Raw genomic sequence first — 23,811 nt, 5'->3', positions numbered from 1 at the left:
TTCGACATCCTCTGAAAAATATAGTGAATGTGTGCTGTATAAATAACAATATAAACAGTATTTTATAAAAGCATCTGAAAGCACTGTGTAATACATATGTATTTTTTTAAATATTATTATAAAAATATTTTCCTATGATAGTCGCAGAACTACATAATGCAATGTGACTTAACTTATTGTTTTAGTGTTTTACCAGAATATTCCGTAATGTTTAATTTTATATTATAAAAAATGATCTGATATTCTGGTGCATCAATAACAATTTTTGCTAATTGTGTGCAAAAGACATTATATTACATATATAGATATATTTATATATGTATATATATATATATGTGAATGTATACAAAAGTTATACAACAAGAAGTGGCATGAAATGTATCGAATCTCTAAAAACGTTTTGCATCAATTATTATTATTAATGACAGGTTATCATTATTACAATTATTTTATTTGTCGCACATAAAAAAATATATCCAATTTAACAGAAATGTACCAAAATTAAAAATATATTAACCCCTTAATGATTTACGTTCGAGAATTTTGGGCCGAAAACGTAAACAAGCTATTATATATTATATTACATGTTATATTTGGGCCGATCATCGTATTACGGGCTATGCTCGTAGTTGTAGGTTAAGGGATTAAATAACATGTTTATACATTTCACATATCACATATACAAAGTCAAAATTTAAACAAAAATCGTGCTTCAACTTAGAAAATCAGGCACTTTTCCCGTCTTCGTTTTCATTGATCCATTTAAAAAAATATCTAAATTTGTTTTCATAGAATAACTGCACTTCTTCTGTCACTTAAGATCAAATTATTAATGGTAGTGTTACCAATTATATTACTTTTCGTTTTTAATATATATTTCTTTGATTCCTGCGTTCAGCGTTCCTTATAGAATTTGCCAAGCAAAGTGCGAATATGATTCCGATCAACTGAAACATGATATACATAATTTATATACAGATCTTACATATTCCTACTATATTTTATAGTACACTATATACTTTATGTTGTATATATACATAAAACACAGAAGGAATTATAAAATATCGTGAAAATCGGCACAAATACGGCTCACTAGTTTTATTTACGACTAACGCGATATTTACTGAATACAGCGATAAAAAAAACTTACCTCAACACCGGCAATAGCAATAGCTAAGCTGCCAAGTACAGTTCCAGCGTTCGAGATCGCTTGCCTTAGTTCTGGCACACAGCCTACCTCATACACATCGTTTGAAGAGCAGGTTTGATTTTCTGCTAAACCACAGCAACTTGGCGGAATACGGAGATTGTGGAGAATGAAATCTTTCGAAGAATAGACACCACAGCAATGCAACTGTACAAAAGCAATCCGAATTTGATATATCATAACGTTTTTAGATAGGATGTTTTTCGGTAAGAAGTATGTTTTTCAAGAAACGAATACTTTCTTTCATTTAACAACCGTAAAGTTACTTACGCTACTCTGCACAATATCAATCACTCTTGTGCTTTCTTTGTCCGTGCCGTAATTTTTGAATATCTTCTCGTAATTCTCGGAGATATCAATCTTGTCATCGCTGTTTTTAACAACAACAAACACATAAACAGCAACTGCCACTTGCACGATTAAGATGAACAAAAGGAACGATGCGAACTAAAAGAGGGAAATAATTTGTATCTTATTAAGTAATATCTTTATAATAAAATGTTAGGTGGAATTTGAAGTGATAAATATGATCAATATATTTACGGTAATTGTCATGCAATGACTCTCCCGGATGGCGCCACAGCATCCGAAAAATGATATTATGAAGATTATGCTGCCGATAACGATCAACGTTATCGATGGGAATAAAAGATTGGTATCAATGTGATCGGTTATTTCTGACACTCGCAGATGTACAATAACGCCAAGAGTTAAAATAGCCAATCCACATATCTGCAACACGTAAAAATGTCAAGGATGAACAAAAATTCAATTTGAGTAAATATAATACAAAATATAATATATGTCTAATATAAGAAATATAAAATTTACAAAAAATATCAATTAGAGGATTATTTGATAATATTTAATATTATTTCATTTTAAATTAATTTTTGTGCCACTTTTAATCGATTGGATCGTCGAGTTTCTAAATATATATACCGATTGAAGGTTAAGATAGCAACTTATTACATCACATTGCACAATATTAACCGGTTGGCATTGAACATTCTGTAGACGGTACACTACAATTGCAACCGTCCGTAGGTGAATTTAGGTCATGTTCCAGGTGCGAGCCAGGTGGTAGTTGAACAGACTTTCAACAAAGCATACTGACAATAGACCTGGAGCAAATCAGGATCTTTTCAATAAAATACACGTTCAATGGTATAACTTGCACAAAAGAAATGAGCAACCAAAAAAGAAGATAATAAATATCGTTGGACAAGAAAAAAGAAATGTTAAAAATTCCTATAATAATATCAACGGACTTTTTTATCAATAAAATTTTGAGTCATCATTGCCTTTCTGTAATGTAAATTATCTGCACTCCATATTACTTACAAATTTACCAAAATCCACGATGATTCAAAATAAACAGAATACAATACATGTAAAGAATACAATATTCTAAAAATTTCATTTTTATTTTTGTAATGTTTAACAACTAAGCACAGTATCTATATAAATGAATTTTCTTGTTAATATCAAGTGTCTCATTGATAAAACAAGAACAATGATAATGCTATCTGCTCGATACTTGAAACGTTTTTTAGACAAGAGACAAGAAATATTTACAACGTAACATACGCAAGTCTTTCTAACTAATACAATATAAGTAATAAAATTCTAAGTAATACGATCCTGCATATCATTGTTATGATTATATCGAAATATAAATTTTGATTGATATAAATATCTCTTTTTAATCGGATAACTAACTTCAAAATAGATACTCTTCCATGAAACCATGTTATCATAGGAAAGTTATCTAAAATTAACGTTTTAGGAATTGTAAAAATATAATGCGATTAATAAAACGGAGTTATTAATTTTTTCTATTTTACAGATAATATCAAATCTTTCGTAGAATTTTACTACCGATCAAAAATATAATAATAATAGCTACTGTAAAATGTAAACTGTAAGCGATCGTGGATAATAAGCAATCAATGATAAGATATTGCTATGGAATACAATCATTTGATTAAAGTAGGAAATAGACCGATAAACGTTTCAGTGAAATTGCGATTGCTCGAAGTTTTGTTTAGACTGGATGTGCACAAATATTGATCATGGCATCGAGATCAGATAAATAACTTCTTAAAATATTGAATTGAGAAAAAAGCATTCTCGAGGGCTACTTCGGCAACGTCTAATCACAAAATCGGTTAGGAATCACTTGAGATCACGCAAAATCGAGCAGAATTAAAAATTCACGATATTGAATTTGTCAAAATTAATAATAATTAATAATTTTCTAGGTTTTATTGATTCTAAACCATACATCATTGTGCTCACTATCAGAACAATTCATTTTCACAGATCAAATTAAAGAAAGAGATTCTAATGTAGCGTAACTTTCTTTTTTAGAACTAGGTGAGATTCTAGTTTTAGAAGTTAAATTATATTTCACGAGAATAAACAGATCAATGGTTGTACTTCGCTTGAGTAAAGCCAATTGCATATCAATACGTAAATACGCCGTTTGTATCCTTGATACTTTATATTGTAGTATATTTCCTTTGTGTCTCGCGTATGTTTGAAACTATTGTGATCGATACTGAGAGTTGGACATGTGCGAATGTCTGTCACGCAATTTTTAGTCCGCGATGTGAATTTATCATTTGAAATCTGCTTACAATTCCTCGGCTATAGCTTCCTCGAGTTGGAGGACTGTACACTTCGATTTACTTGGAGTAGTTATTTTCAAGTTATTATTATTATTCTTATTATACAAGCTTCTACAGTAGATTTTAAAGAATCGAGAACAATTTGAAGATCGATGCACAGACTCTTAAATGATGAATGTCTGACACGGAGGAGCTCATGGGAATTCAAGACTGATTCTAAGTGGCGTGATGCATTTTGTCGAGAATAAATTCCAATAAAAAAAAAGCGTAACGGCGCGTTATTTAATCTATGCATTATTCAGAAATTATGATACTGTGCCTCTTTCTATCACTCTCGATGATGAAACATCAATATATTTACAAGCTATTTACGTATTTCTTTCGATTCAATTCCCAATTATTATCACCCTACCTTTGATCAGAAAAAAAGATACGTAAATTGTTGAACTCCAATTGAAGTGTTATTATTTAATTATATATCCATAATATTAATCGTATTTTTGTTTAATATTTTTACTTAAATAAAAATTTTTATATGAGTCTATAATGACGAAGATGACATTCGAGAGAAAATTATCATGATAATTGTAACGTCTAAGATGTCTCTCACTATAAGGATTAAGAGTTAAGAACTTTTGAAGTCATATCAAGCTGGTTTAATCGGACACAATATTCCTAGACGTGATAACATGAATAGTCAGAGAATAGAGAACACGCGAGCTATATACTTGATCGCTCAAACTAGATGACATCATCCTATTCAACATATGCCTCGGTACTGACTTCCTCTGAAACAACATACGTCTCTGTCGATGGAAATAAGTTTCGAATTGACTTTGTCTGAACTGTACGTTCTTTTAACTTGCAGTTTGTTTCTCGTATTCATTTATATCTCCGCCTGAACAAAGATTCTTTCTGAATGAAGAGCCAAGGTCTGCCATCTGGAACTTTCTAAATGAAAATCGTGTAAGAGTAGTTTGTAGCTTGAAATATTTGAAAAATAATACTGGACAATTTTATAGATAATACCAAGTTTTCCAAAAAATCAACAGAAATATAATCGATATTCAATGACACAGAGTTTATCTTGAGATCGTAATCAATGATTTTAATAAAAAACTAAACTAAAAAAGCTAATTACAGTACCATGATAATAATCTTATTTTACGTTATTTACGTTAAAAGCAACGTTAACAATAAATCATAATATATTATCAAATAATTGAAAGAGACAGTTTAGAAATTCGGAAAGATTAATATTTTAAACAGAAAATATTATTCATATATGTTAATACATTTCACATTTCCAAATAGGAAAAAATATTCTAACGCCAGTAATAGTTCGTTTTGTGAGTACATAAATCAATTTAGCCGTAAAGCTTAATGCTTGCAGTTAAAACTACTATAGGCGTATTGATAGTTTCAGAGAACGATACTTATTGGCACGTTATTGCTGTTAATTGACGGTATAAAGCATCATCGTTCTATCATCTAGAGTTCTTTTAAACATGCAATGCAAAGTTAAAACGAAAAAGAAGAAAAAAATATATATTTTCAACTGTGTCACGTAATGGAAATGATTTCAATTTCAGAAAAATCAACTATCTTGCTAGTTTTCTAGAACGCTAATAAAACCTGTTTTCGGTTTGAAAAACAGCGAAGCCTTGAAAAGTGTTCCGTCGCGACACAAAAGAAACGTTGCCAAACGAGCAACGTCTTCTTTTCCTTTTCTCTGTTTGAAAAATCTCGCATACGTAGCTACGTTTGTAGTACCTGCGCGCAAAATACCCGAAATATACCGAAACGCAGATGAGTCAACATTTCCAGGACAAGGTTTCTGACGCATATATAATCAAGTTCGTGATAACAAAACTATAATGAAACGCGATACAGTCGTCGAAATTTATGAAAGACTGTGAAAAGCAAACGGAACCGGTTATTTCACCATTGATCCGATATTTATCTCTATTCTTAGAAAGAGTAAAATCGTGTACTTCCCTGTTGCGGCGATACTTATCTTTGTGAAATGCTACAAAAGTCGATCCACTGCATTCCACGAATGCGTTAAAAAATTACGAAAACTATGTTCATGTACGCTTTTATATGTTAGCTTGTTACCATGATTCCTTTTTACACAAGTCGATTCCTCAAATAAATCTTAATATAAACTTAATTGTTTGTATATGTCTATAGATTAATATAGATCATGATTTTAAGGTAGAAATTTTGCGTAAGATTAATCGCTAATATTAAATACACAATGTAAATACGATAGAGCAGGTTTATATGATAATGATATATTAAATAACTACATAAAATAAATAGTGCAACCTTGCTTTGTAGATAAACTAATTTATCGCGAATATTTTCTTTTTTATATTGCTACTTCGTATGAATTATTGATCGCGTAGAAAACTGGTCAAACATTTGGAGTACGTCATGCGTTAGTATGTGTAATGTATATCGTTTCACAGAATACAGAATGAGATTTAAGTTTATCTTCAATAGATTCGATAGCCGACCAATGTGTCAGGCAATCTTTTTTACTCGTGTTGGATTAATTGTCTGGTTAGGGAGAAAGAGTTATCAGCAATATACTAAATAGATGAATTGTATATATCGATTGTTTGACATACAAAGAATCCAGCTCAAGTTATTTCAGTCAAACAATCAGTCTGATTAATTCTTTTTATTCGTTTACGTAATGAATTAAAATTTAAAAATGCCAATACTTAAATATTATCTCATTCGTCAAGCTATTATATTACGGCAATCTCAGAATTTCATTTAGTTTTACGTGCCAATTTTATATAGGTTTCTGTGCCAAAATTTTATTTACAATATAGAAATCACACAGTGGACAATTTAATCTCCGTTTATTCAACGCTAGACGTGCTTGCAATATTGTACTTTTTCATAATGGACAAAGACAAAGAAGAAAATATACTACCGATCGCATGATCCCGTTTCGTACGTGATGTAACCAGTAACTACTGATCTCACAGTACCTCGTGGTACGCTCGAAAATTACTATGTTACGTAAAAAATCTAATACAAAAGACTGTGAGTAAAAAAAAAAGACTATGTGTAATTATATGCAAAATGGTTAGAAGAGAAGCAAGATTTGACTGAAATAATGAATACGGTTATGTGGTGGAAATATTTTTCTGATTGAACCATTCTCTTCCAAATATTGATATATATATATTCGGCAATTATACAAGAAAATCAAGAAAATGCCTTCGATTCACCTAACTTATTCACTATACACAACTTCTTTACCAAAACATACAGACTATCAAAGAGCTTTACGGCATCTCACTAGGAAGCTATGCTATGTATGTAAAAGCAAACAATTCAGAGAATTCAATATTTTTTAAAATTATTTTTCGACATTTATTGTTAAATAGACAAAGCGTAATTTTCAGCTATAATATTTTTATTTTCATATTTCAGTGCTAATGTTACTAGTATTATTGTCGACGTTAATTAACACGATTTCAGACTTCCTGGAAAATGGCGTCATATATATAAATTGTGAGATATCTCAGAACATGCCCATAATCACGAGCAAATACCGCATGACGTTGAATTTACATCGTGATAGCGATTAAATTTCACACCAGCGTACTCTAAAACTCTACCTATGTATGAGTTCTTAATGACATAACGCACAATACAAGAAACGATTCCTTTAATTAACGTGGAGATATCAACAACTATAATAAGACATACACCGAATATTTCACTTTGCAACGATTCCTATTATTCATAAAGTGTTCTTACATAAACACATCTCATTATATGTAATTTGCATTTTTAACTATGAATGTACAGTAGTATGAACTCTGAATTCATCCAATATTATGAAATATTAATGCAAAATATATGTAACATATGTAAAATACATGCTCGAGTTACTTGAATAATATGATAGTGTTTAGAAACGGAATATAAAGGTGCGTTCTTAACGATCCATAAAATGTCAAGGATACTACAGTTCAACCGAACCTTGACTAAAACGTACAATTTAGAGCAGAATTACATCCAGTTTTTCTCTGACTGGAGGGGAGTTTCTCTGAAGAAATGACGCAATTCCATTGTAAAACATGCAAACCGTTGTGATCTAATATCCCAGTTTTATCATGGCAGTTAAACATCAGAACGTGCTTTCTTATTTCCACAACCCTAAAATTCCAACCCCATTTCCTGTTTTTCTCTTGCTCTGTTTCACAAATAGAAAACCAGTTGGTGACTAAACCTAGTCTCGACAGATTCCCTAAGAAATATTTAAAACTCTTTTTAGTACCTTTTTCTCTTCCACTATAAACTATTCCTTTCCTAAATTTAAGAAAGAAGAAGAGCCATCTATAATCCGGCCATTTGGTAGGTAAAACAGTTTAAAGGTTTTTGAATCGTGATCTTGCAGAGCTTGTTGGCTTCGAAGTTTACTTACCAAAAATATAAAATTAAAAATAAAAAGCAAATATTTAATACAATCCGAGATGCAACTCATCTTGATCTTTTCACCACACGATTTTGATGACAAAAAATTAAACGACACAATCGAAACAGAAGAGAAACGCGCGTAACGTCACAAGGACGATCGAGGCGATACGCACACTGATCTAACGAGACGAACGTGGAACGAGCATTAAAAACACCTACGGTTAGCGTATCTACCGCAATACGTGAGAAAAAGTCTCTTCATTCTATCTCTGTTTCTCGTCCACCAATGCAACATACACTCATCATTCGGGATTCCCTGGCAACCAATGATTCGCGTTTACGTCATTTGTGAGAGAATGCAATTTCTTAACACTATATGCAACACTACTATTATTAAAAAAGACGAAGAGAGAAGAACGTGCTTGCGAGAGATCAGCAACGTAACCTTAAGACATAAAAACGTAAAATCTCGATAAGGAAAAAACGATAAGAATTCAGCATGAGTTTACAATCATGCAGTTTATATATCGTCTCCACTGATAATTTGCCAAGAAACAATTATGTTTTAGATTACTAAAAATGTTATGAAATTTTACTTTTTGATCAGTATCGATTTAAAGACTACATTTTTATCTTGAGATTACATTATAGAAAAAATTATTGAGGTTGAGATATAGATGTTCTACTTCAACTACTCTATCTAAGCAAACTTTATAAAATCGAGAGTACACCACAGTTCTAATACAACTTGAATCGTTACATCGATTATTTAATATGTCCGGTTCACATTATGATTAGGGTTAGGGGCGTGTAACGAATCTTCATTTGAATTAGACATTGTTGTTATGCAATAGAGAAGATATTTACTAATACAAATATGATTATTAGTACAAGTGTGGATATTGCAGAATTGACAACCGCGGTCAACGGGATAACAAATGTACTTTCTTACAAAGTCTAAGTTGGACTCGATCTACTTGTCTACGGCATAAGTATTACTAAACTAGCTCTTTGTTAAAACGTAAAGTATTCATCGAGCGTAAAGACGCTATGTAACTCGCTAATGAGACCTCACGAGAGAATGACTTTCCGTCACGATGATGCTGCAGAGGAAAACTATAATGGGGTGTGTCTAAGGACACGAGGTCATCGGATTCGTTAAGAAAAGTCTTCGTTCGGAAAGTGAGGGAAATTGATGTTGTTGTTAATTGGTCAATTTCCATGTTGGTGGTTAGAGAAGGATGCTAGCCACCCTTGAGGAAAAGTTGCTAGTGGGAAGCATCGTTCGTGAAAAAAATAGATTTCCCCTATCTTCCCGTAGTTGGGACAAAGACTGTTTGTCTGTTTGAAGGACTTCAGTTAACTAAATCTTAAAATTTGTAACGGGTCCTCAGGCTAGCTGAACATATACTGTGGAGATGCGTCGACATCTGGTAATTATCTTACCCGAAGAATAAGGTCTGCGTGTGGCGAGCCACGAGACAGAAACCGTTGGAATGTTTACTATCGAGTGCCGCTACAACTATTTCTTTTTAAGGAGAGCTATACTATTACCCCATACCTTTGTTAGACAAAGCGTTCATCCCTTGACCGCGGCTACGTTCGGCGACTGGTTGTCGCCTCGAGCCTAAGCTCAATATCACAAATCTTGAACAAATACAATCGAATTGAATGACGACAATTGCTTAATTACAATATCCCCAGTTGTTGGTAATATTTTATCGAATTGCGCAATGTTATTTATACTTATACATATTTACATGCATGTAACGATATTATAATGCGCATTTAAATTTATGCTACATTTTAATTCGATGTTATTGCTATTCGTAGTTTGAAAAGATTGAATTCAAAAGAATACGAAATATAGAATAAATTATCTAGATTTATATCTTATATCTTTAAATATATTTGAGTAAAGAAAAAAACTTATTTTGTATATTTTGCTAAACATCGCCTAGTGTTGACAGTTCCCGAAAGGCTTAGTATTTTTCAACCACAACGGATTTTTCTTATCGTATGACTCATGACTCATGACTCATGGCTTATCATTTACATCGTCGTATGCTTAAACAACCGTGTAAAACTTTCTCTGACTCAGTATTTGTGACCCACCCTTCACTGTTATCTTTGTTGCTATTTCAAGTACTGTATAATGATTAATATTAAGGAAATATCAAATTTCACAGTTGATTGGCGCGATAATATTGACGAAGAAAGCGTTAAATTTATTGCGAGATTTCCATAACGTATTGTTATTGATACTCGAGTAATCATAATTAATAACATTATAACGGTAAAAGAAAAATCATTATTTTTTAGTTCTTGAATAAGAACACGTTAAACGAAAGTATTAAAATCAAAATTGTTGAATAAAACCAAATTCACGTATAAAAGTTACTCAAATTTTTCAATTACTAAGCTCCTTTTACGCGATTAATAAAAAATCATAGAAGGACAGTAAAGTTAAAAGAGATCAATATTCAAAATAATCAGTATTCAAAAATAGCAATGGTGATCGGTTACAAATCAAATACGGCGTAAAATCTATTCATATCGCATAGTGAAACGGCAGGCTACAGTATACTCTTTAGTAAATTACCAACGTGCCTTCGAATAATGCTAGAAAAACAGTAACATCATTACACGTTTAAACATTTTATAAGCACAGCATTCGCTTTTATCATTATTGCAGACAAGCTTTTTTCATTTCATTTATCTTTTAATATATTTTAAATGATAAATCGTTAAACGAGAACACATTGGAAAATTATAAGATATAAATTGAATATTACGTCATGGGCAAATAAAAAAGATCGTGGAAATATGTTAGATTAATACTAAACATACTAACCGCAAAGATGAAGTTAAATATGAAAAGCAGGTATTTTATCATTCCTATTCCACAGCCCATCTTCGTAGCTTTTTTCTTTCCAGCAACTTCTGTTTCGAGAAAATAAATCCGTTAAAATACCAGAAGTAATTCGGAAGACGCGCAGAAAGATGCTCAACAGGTTAGATTAAAGGACGGCACGAACCAGAACAGCAACACTTACAACACTGACGTCTCGCGTTCAACTGACGCTACTGACGCTAAGCGAAACGAGTTTCAGTCATGAAGCGTAATAGCGCCGTACCTGTCTTATCTAGAAAGATTAAAAAAGCTCTTGTATGAATTTCCCGTTGATTTTGATACCGTAACATTAAAAATATGAGTCGTAGAATATGAAATTCACCGAAGGGTTTACTGAAATTTTTAACGATCAATTTTAAACTTCTTAAAAACAATTCAACATCCGACCTAAGAAACTTCTAATAGTAAAGATTTTCGTGCTCGGAACTTATCGAAACTTAAAAATTTGTTATTTCATTTTATATATACATCAAGATTGGGTTTGATTTACTTACAATTATTTACAAACGTTTATTTTGTTCATATTAAAAGTATACAAATTTTTAATCAAAGTGTAAATCACTGACATTCTTGGTATAAGGATAAATCTTATAATAAGAGATTGATTTTCTCGCATTAATATATTAATAATATTTAGTAATATTACTTGATTCTTTGTTAATAATGATTTGCTTACTTTTTTGTGTTTAATTGTAAAATGTCTTTCAGCTAAGGAACTTCGTATTTGGTACATTTTGTAAAATGGCACAATATTTTGGCATGAATAGTTTCATAACACCATGCAATGTACATGATATTTTTGTTACTGATATTTATGTTAATATTTATGTTAATATAATATTATGTATTTAACATATTCAATATAAACGACACTTTTAAAGTAAAGGAATACGCTAAAAAAAGATACCAAAGTACAGCACACAATCTCTATAAAATACTACAATGATTAAAATGAAAGTGCTTATGTAATGGAATACAGGCATAAACAGTAAATATCAAAATACAAATATTCCTTCTGAAGAGAATAAAAATTCAAATTATCATGCATCAGGCACCGTTTTTGAATATTTTCATTGATGATTCAGAAGATTATCGCCTGTTCCGAAATCTTTGGACGCTCGCTCGAGTGACTGAGAGATGACCATCATGTTCTTTCTTCTTTCCATCCTTTCTCGGCATGCTTTTACGTAACATGACATGCACGTTATGAAGCAGACCTAAAAATAGCAATACAATCACATTTCCGATTCTATCTATAGTGGTTAACTGATTAACAGATCTCATTACCTGTAATAATACTGAGCACAGTGCAAGCAAAAAAATATGAAGAAGAATCGATTTAGTACGATTTAATACTACATGCTGGCAACCACGCGTATACATGGTAGTACACACGCCTTTATCATCATTAGGATTTGCAAGTGATGAAGTATCGCAACAAGACCAAGGAACTGCATTTTGACTACGATAATCGGCTGGTCCGTTTATTCCACAACAATGTAACTAAGGAAGGAATACGTAAGTATTTAACTCGAATATGATATGTGATATATGAATTATATATTAACTTGAAGTAATTAAATGTACCTTTGAATGCATACGATCCCAACGAGACTTATCGTCCGTTATAGCAAGCTCAAATACATGTTCGAGATGCGCTATTGGCAACAAATCCACTTGTTCATGTCTAACAAGGGCCCAAATTCCAGCGCTCGTGTTAACAATTGTAACAATTATAAGCAGTACAGAAAACTAAATGAAAAATTATATGTTTCTTTATCGAAGATGGATAAGGAAGGAAATTTTATCGAAGAACAGAAAGCGATATAATGATCAGAAATATATAAATGTATATACTTATACACATATATACTTCTAAGTAAAATCCGTTATTGTTAGAAAAAGGTATTTACAAGCGTTATTAATTGATAATTGAAATAAATAATAATTTAAGGTTCACTTACAATTATAACTTGGCCCCTATTTGTGAAATCTAGGAATTGCCAAACGCACCAAGCTATCATACACGTTATCAAACCCATCACGGCCAATATTATCGCTGAACCACATACATTGCTAGACGTGAGGGATGAATATTCATACAACTGGTATATGAAATATCCCGCGCAAACACTTTCTATGATACCACACACCTATGGACAGTAAACAGAAAATTTTTTATCATTTATGGTGTAATACAATGAATTCTACGGTGATAACATACTTTGACATCTGTGATAAGCGATGATTAATTATATCTAATCTTGATGTTGCTTGTAATCGTGAGATTAAAGGTTTCGAAAGAGATTGGATGATAAGACATTTTAAGTTTTTATGAAATAACATTTCTCGCAAATTACGAATTTTAATTTTGACATCGATATTAAAGATCGATTTCACTCCCTTTTCCGTGAACAAATCGGTCTTGACATACTTTAGCATTATCACTCTATCTACATTTCAATTTCAGTTGTTGACTATAGATCAATTGAACTATAGATCATTATGTTGTTTGTCTATAAGTCCAACACAATATTAAAACCAATGTTACAAATATTTTTAATTAAATTTGATAAAAAATTTTCTTTGAATATATATAATAATGTTCTATTGCACAAATTTGCATTCACATATACGGAAGTACCAGTACGAAGGATTTGAGCTATCGATAATGCGATAATTTTACTGTGCATACGTGATATTGATATGAAAGCCAAACAAAGTTTATCTACTAGATATCAAAAACTTATGCGAATCTATATAAAAAATTTAGTTACGTAAACTCCAATAATTTTAACAAAAGAAAGCATTCTTTTTTCTTATTTTATTCTTATCTATTAATCGATAGATAATAATAATCAATAAATAAAAATAATTAATTGAGAAAAAAAATACATAATAATTCAGAAGTCGAAACAGTCTTTATGCTGAGTAATTCATTTCTCCAATTATTTTTAAGACATTTTAATTCTAAATGTACAATAAAATTCTTCAATTTTCAACTCTTTTTAATCCTTACAATAAAGAAGAATAAATTTCTGCTGCATATGTATTAAAATCGATACGTAGCAACAACATTCGACTACAATCGAATTTCGAAACATAAAGGTTAAAGTGTCCAAAAAAATGACGGGGGAATAGCAAGCATAGTAAGTTGGCGGATATCCAATTCCACGACAAATCTAAAACTAGTCATCAACTGCTAAACACTTAATAATAGAATGTTGAAAAACGAAACTGAGAAAAGGTAATATCATTTGATACTTATCTGAGAACTTAAATAAGACAAATTTTCTTTGAGATAACATTAAATCGTGGTCCATCAGGCGTAAAAATAAACCATTTAAAATAAGGGTAGCAAATTTGCACTTACACCAATGATAATAGCACCACCGATGAGAAAGTACTGTATACAAACAAGCGTCTGTGCCATCACAAATTTATTAATAGAAATCACTTAAACAACATGAACGGAAGGTGTAGTTAATACAAGCCAAGGAAAAGAAGAAAGCGTCACTATCAGGTATCGAAGAACTGTCACCACGGTGACCAGGCGCAAACCTCAGACCTGAACCGACATTCCTTATAGCACTGAGCTACAAACGTAACCAATTATGCTACTAGCCTTATCAATAGAATTCGAATGTTATTACTTCATATAAATAATGTACGTTTTATGTTGCAATATATCTTTTTCCTCCTTTATTCATACCAAAGGATATATCTACACTTTTGTTTTTCATCGATTAAAATCGAGGATCATGTGTTTTCCATAGACAAGAAATAGTGTAGATGCAATAGAGAATTCTGATGCTAAAATACCGACCTCGCCAAAAAATCGATGATTTTTGCGCCCTCTATAATTTAGAATGAATACATAAAAAATTACGTATATTGAACCAGAAATGAAATTCAAAATAAATCTGGCATTTTATGGAATTTCTCGTTAACATATTTTGAAATATCCACTTCCAAAAACATACTTTTTGTGCAGAATCGGTAATGTTGGGGATGACATTGAAATGGTAAAGGAGTACTAGAGCTCCGTATTACGGTATTACATATATAATACAAAAATACATTGAGTCTTAACGTATTGAATATTTGTGTATGAAATTCCATAACATATCATGTCTATTCTATCACTTGTTAATAACGAAACTTCGGTTTTCTTAATTAATTTAAATCTTAAATGGCCGGTATTTCAGAATATGTGATACAAAATCCCCTAAGATGTCAGATCTATACTATATCTTGTTAGTGCATGTTGATGTGACTGTATGACTCATATAAGAATGAGTAACAAGATATCCGTTGTTTTGCTTACCTTAGATTACAGATGTGAGCTGTCAGAGATGATAAATAATTTAATATAAGGTTGTTATTTCGTAAATAATTAAATTTATCGATTATGGATCCGAAGAAGAATGAAACTTGTGATTTATCGGATGTTATTTTAAACGAAACTGATACTGGCATGCAAGTATGTGATATTATAGAAGTAAACATTTGTCAAAATTGTATTTTTATTAAAATATAAAACAATTTTAGGACCGTAAGTCATTAAAACGACCAAAGCGTATATTGCATTTTTCGGATGGTGATTTAGAAGAATATTCTGAAGACGAAACAGATGTACCGCATATAAATACCACAGTGAATCAAATAGATCCAGTTAAGTTTTATTCTAAACTGCTATTACATCGAATAATACGACGTAATTACGTATTACGCCGAATTCTATATATTTTATAAATAGTTTATTTCAATGGATTTTATACTAAATTAAAAAATAAAATTACTAGAAATCTCTGACTTGGTTACCGTGGGCATGGTATCAAACCACTTCAATTGGTAATAAAGTACTGGAAGGATGTGATTGTGTAGGTGAATGGTTAGCGGGTTTTTTCGGAATTACATCACCCAAGTATCAGTTTGAAATCAATGAATTCTATAGAATTCAAGCTCTTGAAAATAAAATGCAACGTAAACAGGATTTGGAAATGGGTGGGTGGAACGATCACAGCAAAAATAATATTGTAAATAATGTGCAATAAATGTATCATTAAATTATGCATTTTATAATATTTATTCATTCAATTATTATATTCATAAAGTATTTTATGATTCAATATTGCAAGTGTTCAAAAATCTTTAAGTTGTTACAGTGTTAAATATTTTAACAATTATAATCATTTATTTCAATATTACACATAAAAAATGTCACTTTTAAAAATACCTATGGTATCTTAATCATTTTTTACATATGTATTTAATAGTATAACAACTTTTAGAAATACCAGAATATATTGTATTTGATTAACACAAATTAATATTACAAACATATAAGTATAAAAGTGTTGTTTTAAGAAGAACTTAACAATACTGTAAGCTTTTGAATTATTTCACATTGGATACTAATTAAAGTATTGTTTAATACAATAGTAATGTTACTGTAAATTGTTACATATTGATATAAAGGATTCATAGTGTACAAATATTACCTTGTTTTAGTAACACTTAGTATTAAAATACTTTCGTGCATAGGTTTGTAATACCAATCTCGCCACAAAAATCTTGTACAATTTATATGTAATGACTTGGAAGCATATACACAATTACTTAATACAATCATATTAAATAAAAATAATTCTATAATTTTAATTCTCACTTTTCATATTATAAATTGGCAAAAACAATACTTTGTTATATAAATATCTTATTAGACCTTGAGAATGTTCCCTTAGATACATGTATAATTATTTTCACATAAATATTAAATGTTACTATAATATGAATTGTTCTATTGAAAAAAACAATTAAAATTGTATTTGAAATAAGTGGAATGCTATCATGTTACACTATTCTATACTAGCAAATTTTGTTATAAAGGAACATTCATAAGCTCTCTATATAATTGCTTTCAGCACAGCATGTATATACCTGCAGTCTTGTATAGCAGGAACTGATATTCATTTTGTATACTTATACAAATAGTCTTTTATATTTTCAAAGCTCAAAAAATTATGTTTCTGGCACGAACCTATGTAAAGCACTAGTCAAGACTAGTAGAGAGCTTTGAAGGCCCTGAGGTAAATGTCTTTGTAACCATGAACCTTTATACTGTTCTATATGAGCCAACATTTTGTTTGCTACATCAGTCCTAAATGTAGGAGGCAGATTACATATACCTAAATTAATCACTGCAAGGCCCATATTACTATTTGGATTAACACCAACGCCAATCAATGTTCTGCCAATTTTACATGCTGTTAACATTAAATCAGCGGTCAACTGGAGCTCTTGTAGTTCCATTGATGCAAATTTCGATGATAGACTTCCTTCATATAATGAATGTGAAATACGTTTAACTTGTTTTGTTACTTTCTATTAAATAAAGCGAGAACATTATTCATTTGTCTTTAATATACTCCGGGTTGTATAGTTTTTCTTACCGCAAATAAATCAGCCGAAAGGTATTCTAAATTTACATTATCCGGATCTGTTAATAATCTGTACAAAGTTGATCCTCGATTGTCAGGGATTTGTTGTAGATCTTTTGTTCCTTGATTCTTACTTAAAGTAAGTACTAAAGTATCTAAACGTCCTAATTCTAATATTGCATTACCAATTTTATATTCAGAATCTTGAAAAACATGAATATCTAATAATTTCGTAATACATTTCTGCCTGTAAAATAATATACAATTTCTCTTTTTAACACTTCTACATGAATGTGTAACAATTATACATTATTTTTAATTTAATATATTTATTACCTTGATCCAAATACTTCAGGTATTTCATAGTTATCATTGATACCTATATCTACTTCACTAGCTGGGTTCCATGCCAATCCTGCTGCTATTAAGTATCCAATCCATGCAAAAGGATGAGGAGTAAGATGATGACTTCCAGACCAATGAGCTACAACTATACCCACTGAATCCTGTTCAAGAGAAGTTTTTATTGCGTTCTTTGTATTTGCATATGTTGATGCTGGACATCCTGCTAAACTATTATAACTTGCTGTTCCAGAACTAGGTAATACATTACCACCTGCTGTTCTAAATGCTTCTGTCCATTCGGAAAAATCATAATCAGCCTGTAATATAGTATCTTATAATAACGAATTCAATTCAATTTCGATATTATATTTATTGAATCACATAAAACTTTATTTACCTGAAATCCGTATTCAACAAGAATAATATTACTGGGTATGTTATGAAATTCTGCTTTAGAATGTAAGCCATTTGAACAAAGTAGTAAAGTTGTATTTGGACCTAAATCTAAGATATGCCAAAGTTCTTGGAGACAAGAGTATGATTTAAATACTTCTGACATATCTGTTTCTATAGTTTCATTAACTGACAAATTCAAATCAAGGTTCTCTGCTTGAACAAGCAAATTAGCCAATCTAGGCCCAACATGAACATAACTTAAACTTGGAAATACTGCCAATAATTCTTGGAATATAGGCCACATTTGTGACAAATGATGTTGTCCTACATTAGAATCAACATCCAAAGTTGGAACTAAATCCAAATGTCGATCTCTGAAATAAGAATTATTTACAAAACATATTTAAGTTACATAAACATAAGAATATAAGAAAAATAATGTTACAGAATTGTACACATACCTGCAGTAACGATCTAGAGTAACCATTTCTGATTTTGAATAACATAATTGCCAATCACAATTTGGCGTAAGTCTTGAATATAAATGTAAGTAAGATATTTTAAATGACGACCATAAATCGATCATATGAAGTAAGTATTCTAATGTAGGTATTCGTCCTCTCGGTGAGATATCTAACAGTATACCACGATGAGTAAATCGCGGTTCATCTTTTATAAAAACTGGTTCGATTTCACATGCTTCTGATTTACTATGATTTTTACTTAATCGCAAAATCTGTACAAAAGTACAAACTGCATAATGTAAACCAGCTAAACTTCCAGCACCAACTTTAATAGTATTTTGTGAAATATGCAATTGATATCCTTCAGGTGTATTAAACAGACTTTTATTAACTATACATTCAATTCGATTATCAGTTAATAATTTGCCAGAGCTAGGATGTACTTCACCAATTTTAACGTCATAACCTAATTCTAGTAAATGAGTCCTGCTAATTTCCCAAACATCTAATATTCTGTGTATGGATTCACTACCCTATATAACAATACATTGTATAAAAAACTGAATAAAACAATATTACAGTTGTCTATCAACAATATACCTGTATTATAGATATAAAAAGTTCTTTCCCAGCAATAAAAGATGTAGAAGAATTTTTCAATTCAACAATGGTTTTTGGTTGTGGCCAAAGTAAACTATAAATTCCATCTTTTTCTGTACTTTTAGTGGGGCTTTCTTTGCCTGATTCGCGTAATGGTAAGTCATAAACTGGATCTAATGACTTGGTAGATTCAATAGAAAGTTGACTCATGTTACTTGAAATGCTTTTTTGACAGAAATTTCCATCTGTAAATGTTGCAGTTGGGCTATGCATTGTTTCACTGTCGTTCGATATAAAGTTTGATAAAAATCTTTGAAGAAAACAGTGCAAAGATTGTTTTCCTCTAGTAAGATCATATGGAGTTTTCCCTGCAAAAGTTCTATAACACAATCCTTTAAAATATGTTTAAGCGTATGTTATAGAAATACAATATTGCCTATTTACCCTTTAGTTGCTCGTACAAGGGGATTTGCACCAGCTTGTAATAATTCTTGACAAATAGCAACATCACCACGATTTACTGCATCATGTAATGGTATAGCACCACAGCCATTAACAGCATTTACATCTGCCCCTCTATCTACAGAAAAATTGTACGTGTTAAATTAAAAAATAAAAAACAAGTTTCACAAAATTAATACTTTTAAAGTTTTACCAATTAAATATGTGACAATATCTTTATTTCCATAACAAGCTGCCCAATGTAAAGGAGTATTTTTACTGCCATGGGAATCCCATGAATTTACATTTAATCCAGCATCTAATAATTGTACTACCCTATCCAACCTTTAAATAATTGTATCCTTATATGTAAAATTATTTTAATATATCATATACTTATATAATAAAAATATTGATCACATACTCAGATGCAGCAGTTGCTCTTAATAACTCTTCAATATAAGTACGACGTATTATGTCACTTGATGCAACATCTACAGCATTATGTCCATTAGTATTCTGGACAGCTGGATTAGCACCACAGCTTAACAATGTTCGTACTATATCTGGTTGGTTTGCCTGTATTTTAATATAAACAGATAAAAAAAGATTTTAGTCCTTATGAACCTACACAAATTATTTGTTTATGATGTATGATATGTATGATTACCTTTGAAGCATATGAAAGGAAAGTACCTTCTTCTAAAAGTGGTTGATTTAGAATTTTTTCCTTTGTTATACCTTCAGTTGCATTGCCATTCTCACCTATCATAAAAGTGACATAAAGATTTTGAAAGATTGTACTTTAAAGGATTCAATATACGAATTATAGTCCATTTTACACGATACATTTTTATTCACTCTGTTATTCTATTTTAAATAAAAATATTTTATTTACAACATTATGTGATAATTATATTTAAAATTTAAATATAATGTAAAATTTGTGACACGTACATGCATCTAAAAGGGATCTAATTATATCGGTACGTCCATGTTCAATAGCTGTACGAATATTTTCGCAAATGTCTTGCATTTCTGCTTATTCTTATGTCATATCAAAGTTGTATATTGCACAACATTATAAACAAATTACTTGAATGTCAGCTATGAAAACTTATTACAAACATTTCACGGAACTTTCTCGTCATATTGCTAGTGCAGCGTTAGGTTGCATATCGCAAAGATATCGATATACCGAATGTATTCAACATCGAGTCATCGAAATCATTTATCGATTTAGAAAATTTAAAAATGTTATTCCTAAGATATATATTTTAATAATTAAAATTTCAAATAACGTCAATTATAGTTCATTCCGTATGTAAATATAATGAATTTATTTTATCTAATAGTTGGTTCCTTTTTAATTTATAATAATTTGAATATGTAAAATGTCGTTTGCATTTACTTGTTTTATTCTTATTAAAAGTCCATTCATAATAATAAAATATTAAAACGAAGTTAGTAAAAGTGATTTCAATCTCAATCAGTTAAAAATATATGATAGAGCGGTTAAAAGATAATGTGAAGTCAAAAGCAATAAAATGATATGAGGGACACAATAAACGCTTCATGATGATTTTGTAAAATCGAAGAGTGTATCGATTTGAAAGTGTATCGTGTTCGTGTTGTGTTTTCTGTGTAGTGTTTCTGTGACAATAATGAGTTCAGAATTGATTCTAGGTGTACGTTTAGATCCTCAAACATTAACTACCATTAAATTAAATGATATTAATTTTAAGACAAAGGTTGAAAAATTGAAATATGAAACAGCTGGAAGGGTTAACCTATCAAAAGATTTATTTGGTGAGATGTTTTCTTTGTTTCTTGTTTCCATTTCTCTTGTGAATCACAGTGTTTTAAGTTTTTTAACATTGAAGCAATAATGTAGTAATGATGTATTATAAAAATAATGTATAATCATCTTTGTTAAAGTAATTTTTAAATTATAACCATAAACATATTTAAAACACAAATATTTTTCTTTTGTTTTTCCATAGAATTAATTTATTGTGGATGTGTCCTTGAGGATGACATGACTTTAGAATCGTACGGTTTGAAAAATGGTTCAATGGTACATGTTTTAAGAAGAAGGGAACCAGAACTGCCATCATTTCCTAAATGCATATCAGAAGACGGAATTTTACAACTAGTATCTGCATTTAAGTCTTTCAAAGAAAATCCTGGGCTTCGAAGTGCTTTAAATGTACATTAGTTAATATGCACTTACGTAAAAATACTTAAATTTTATTACAAAATGTATTTGTTAATTTTAGCGCATAGGTAAGAAACCAGAAGTTATGGACAATATCATTTCATCTTCTCCTGGGTTACACGAAGATACAGTAGCAATTGCAATTTTACAAGACCCTGATTTAATGTCTTATTTCACAGACGTTGATACTGTTAGAAGGTAAATTCTATTATGTATATTTTTCAAAACTATAATTCTAGAAAATTATTACGTGTTTTAATTATATGAGTAGATTTGCAGAAGCACATCCAGTCTTGGTGGAAGCTGCTCAAAATATAGCTGCAGCTGTTCATGCTGAAGCACATAACAACGTAACTGTTGGCTCCAATTCTTCACTATCTAATTCACAGCCTGCCGCTTATTCTTATAGTTTAGACAATTTAAGTGGTGATGAAGAAATGGCAGGAGATTCTTCTCAGTCTTCAGATTCTACACAAACACCAAATTTATCTTCTAATCCAACAAACTCTACCGTTACTGTTGCACAACTTGCAGCAGCAGTTTCTAGAGCAAGAGCTGGAAGTTTTCCCCTCTCCAATCCTGCTTCTTCCACTTCAGCTGGCAGCACGAATTCTGGAATAATAACTACGGAAATGTTTACACAAGCTATGCAGCAAGTTCATTCACCGTCCGTTTTACCACGCTCTTCGGATTTACGACGAATGTTAGCGCAAATGCATGAACTAGGATTGCAAAATGATACATTAAATCTTCGAGCATTACATCTCACAAATCATGATGTAATAGCAGCAATTGAACTTGTGTTCAGCGGATTTAGCAATAATTAAGTTTATAAAATTAGAATCACCAGTGCCCTCATTTGAACATTATATACAAAAATATAACGGTATATGTCTTATTTTTATGCATTAAACTAAATGATCTTTATGAAATTTAAAAAATGGAAATTTTCTTTAATTTCAAAAGAACTTCAATCATTGTAATTTCTCTGGTTTTAAAAACAATTGTTGAAAATCTATAAACAAAATTTTCGAGCTAGATATATAAGATAAAACTTTTATGTTAAAATAAGAAAAAAGAATTATAATCTGTTTATATACTTTTGATAATATTAATAATTATATTTTATACAATTTTGTTAATGTACATAAAACCGACAAATATAAAGTAATAAAATTGAATACTTAGTAATTAATATGTTTATTTCTTGTGAAATATCTTTTATCATTTAATATTTCCGGAAACTGATGGTTTTGCTCATACATGGTTTACATACATACATGGTTTATGTTAATTTTATGCATTTTATAATAGCACGTGCAAACCATGTGGTATAATAGCGGTATTTACATTGCAATATTAAATAAATACGTCATACCCTTTAACTGCATGGTGATAAAGTTTTATTGCACTAAAAATAATATTAAAAATTGATCTATTACTCGATTCTTATTTGTTATTATCCGATACAGTAAATACATTTATACGCACTTATATAGAATAAAATTGAAGTAAATAAAATTTTAATTGAAAATATTACAGTCTAATAAAATATTCAAATTAATACAAAATTTAAAACTTACACCAGATAAAAGAATTACAAATTTCACGAACTCAAACCTTAAACCTGCAATTGCAATACTACTATATATTTTTTATTTGAAACAGACGAAAAGAAGAATAGATTATTCATAAAGGATG

At 30.4% G+C, this 23,811-nt stretch overlaps 5 protein-coding genes across 7 annotated transcripts; 2 read left to right on the top strand and 3 right to left on the bottom strand.

The window, feature by feature from the left end:
* Positions 1 to 394: 394 nt before the first annotated feature.
* On the bottom strand, positions 395 to 11,401 carry LOC126871276 (CD63 antigen-like). Of its 3 annotated transcripts, XM_050629893.1 has the most exons (6): positions 11,328 to 11,401; positions 11,144 to 11,232; positions 1,751 to 1,939; positions 1,478 to 1,654; positions 1,151 to 1,354; positions 395 to 947 (listed from the first exon to the last, which is right to left on the bottom strand). In XM_050629893.1, exons 2-6 carry the CDS (start codon positions 11,201 to 11,203, stop codon positions 867 to 869), a joined length of 711 nt encoding a protein of 236 aa, XP_050485850.1. In that variant the 5' UTR covers positions 11,204 to 11,232; positions 11,328 to 11,401; the 3' UTR covers positions 395 to 866. The 3 variants fall into 3 exon arrangements, with proteins under 3 accessions (XP_050485850.1, XP_050485849.1, XP_050485851.1); XM_050629892.1 differs by having other exon boundaries at positions 11,144 to 11,358; XM_050629894.1 differs by lacking the exons at positions 11,144 to 11,232; positions 11,328 to 11,401 and adding an exon at positions 8,297 to 8,531.
* On the bottom strand, positions 11,302 to 15,054 carry LOC126871275 (tetraspanin-3-like). The gene is made up of 6 exons (XM_050629891.1): positions 14,577 to 15,054; positions 13,168 to 13,356; positions 12,791 to 12,955; positions 12,491 to 12,706; positions 12,259 to 12,420; positions 11,302 to 11,435 (listed from the first exon to the last, which is right to left on the bottom strand). Exons 1-5 carry the CDS (start codon positions 14,634 to 14,636, stop codon positions 12,274 to 12,276), a joined length of 777 nt encoding a protein of 258 aa, XP_050485848.1. The 5' UTR covers positions 14,637 to 15,054; the 3' UTR covers positions 11,302 to 11,435; positions 12,259 to 12,273.
* Positions 15,055 to 15,450: 396 nt separating this feature from the next.
* LOC126871277 (protein FAM177A1) lies at positions 15,451 to 16,276 on the top strand. The gene is made up of 3 exons (XM_050629895.1): positions 15,451 to 15,686; positions 15,755 to 15,877; positions 16,009 to 16,276. Exons 1-3 carry the CDS (start codon positions 15,615 to 15,617, stop codon positions 16,258 to 16,260), a joined length of 447 nt encoding a protein of 148 aa, XP_050485852.1. The 5' UTR covers positions 15,451 to 15,614; the 3' UTR covers positions 16,261 to 16,276.
* Positions 16,277 to 16,470: 194 nt separating this feature from the next.
* On the bottom strand, positions 16,471 to 21,089 carry LOC126871273 (uncharacterized). The gene is made up of 11 exons (XM_050629889.1): positions 20,850 to 21,089; positions 20,563 to 20,657; positions 20,317 to 20,471; positions 20,107 to 20,237; positions 19,896 to 20,031; positions 19,452 to 19,830; positions 18,849 to 19,384; positions 18,389 to 18,761; positions 17,983 to 18,308; positions 17,659 to 17,893; positions 16,471 to 17,590 (listed from the first exon to the last, which is right to left on the bottom strand). Exons 1-11 carry the CDS (start codon positions 20,926 to 20,928, stop codon positions 17,228 to 17,230), a joined length of 2,808 nt encoding a protein of 935 aa, XP_050485846.1. The 5' UTR covers positions 20,929 to 21,089; the 3' UTR covers positions 16,471 to 17,227.
* A 242-nt stretch (positions 21,090 to 21,331) lies between these two features.
* LOC126871274 (ubiquitin-like protein 7) lies at positions 21,332 to 23,291 on the top strand. Its single transcript, XM_050629890.1, has 4 exons — positions 21,332 to 21,701; positions 21,896 to 22,101; positions 22,172 to 22,308; positions 22,382 to 23,291. The coding sequence occupies exons 1-4, from the start codon at positions 21,557 to 21,559 to the stop codon at positions 22,935 to 22,937; spliced, it is 1,044 nt and encodes a 347-aa protein (XP_050485847.1). The 5' UTR covers positions 21,332 to 21,556; the 3' UTR covers positions 22,938 to 23,291.
* Positions 23,292 to 23,811: the final 520 nt, after the last annotated feature.

The sequence above is a fragment of the Bombus huntii genome, chromosome 11 (assembly GCF_024542735.1).
Source record: "Bombus huntii isolate Logan2020A chromosome 11, iyBomHunt1.1, whole genome shotgun sequence".
Lineage (NCBI taxonomy): Eukaryota > Metazoa > Arthropoda > Insecta > Hymenoptera > Apidae > Bombus > Bombus huntii.
Note: the sequence above shows the minus strand (reverse complement) of the source record. Positions and strands in the feature narration are given on the sequence as shown.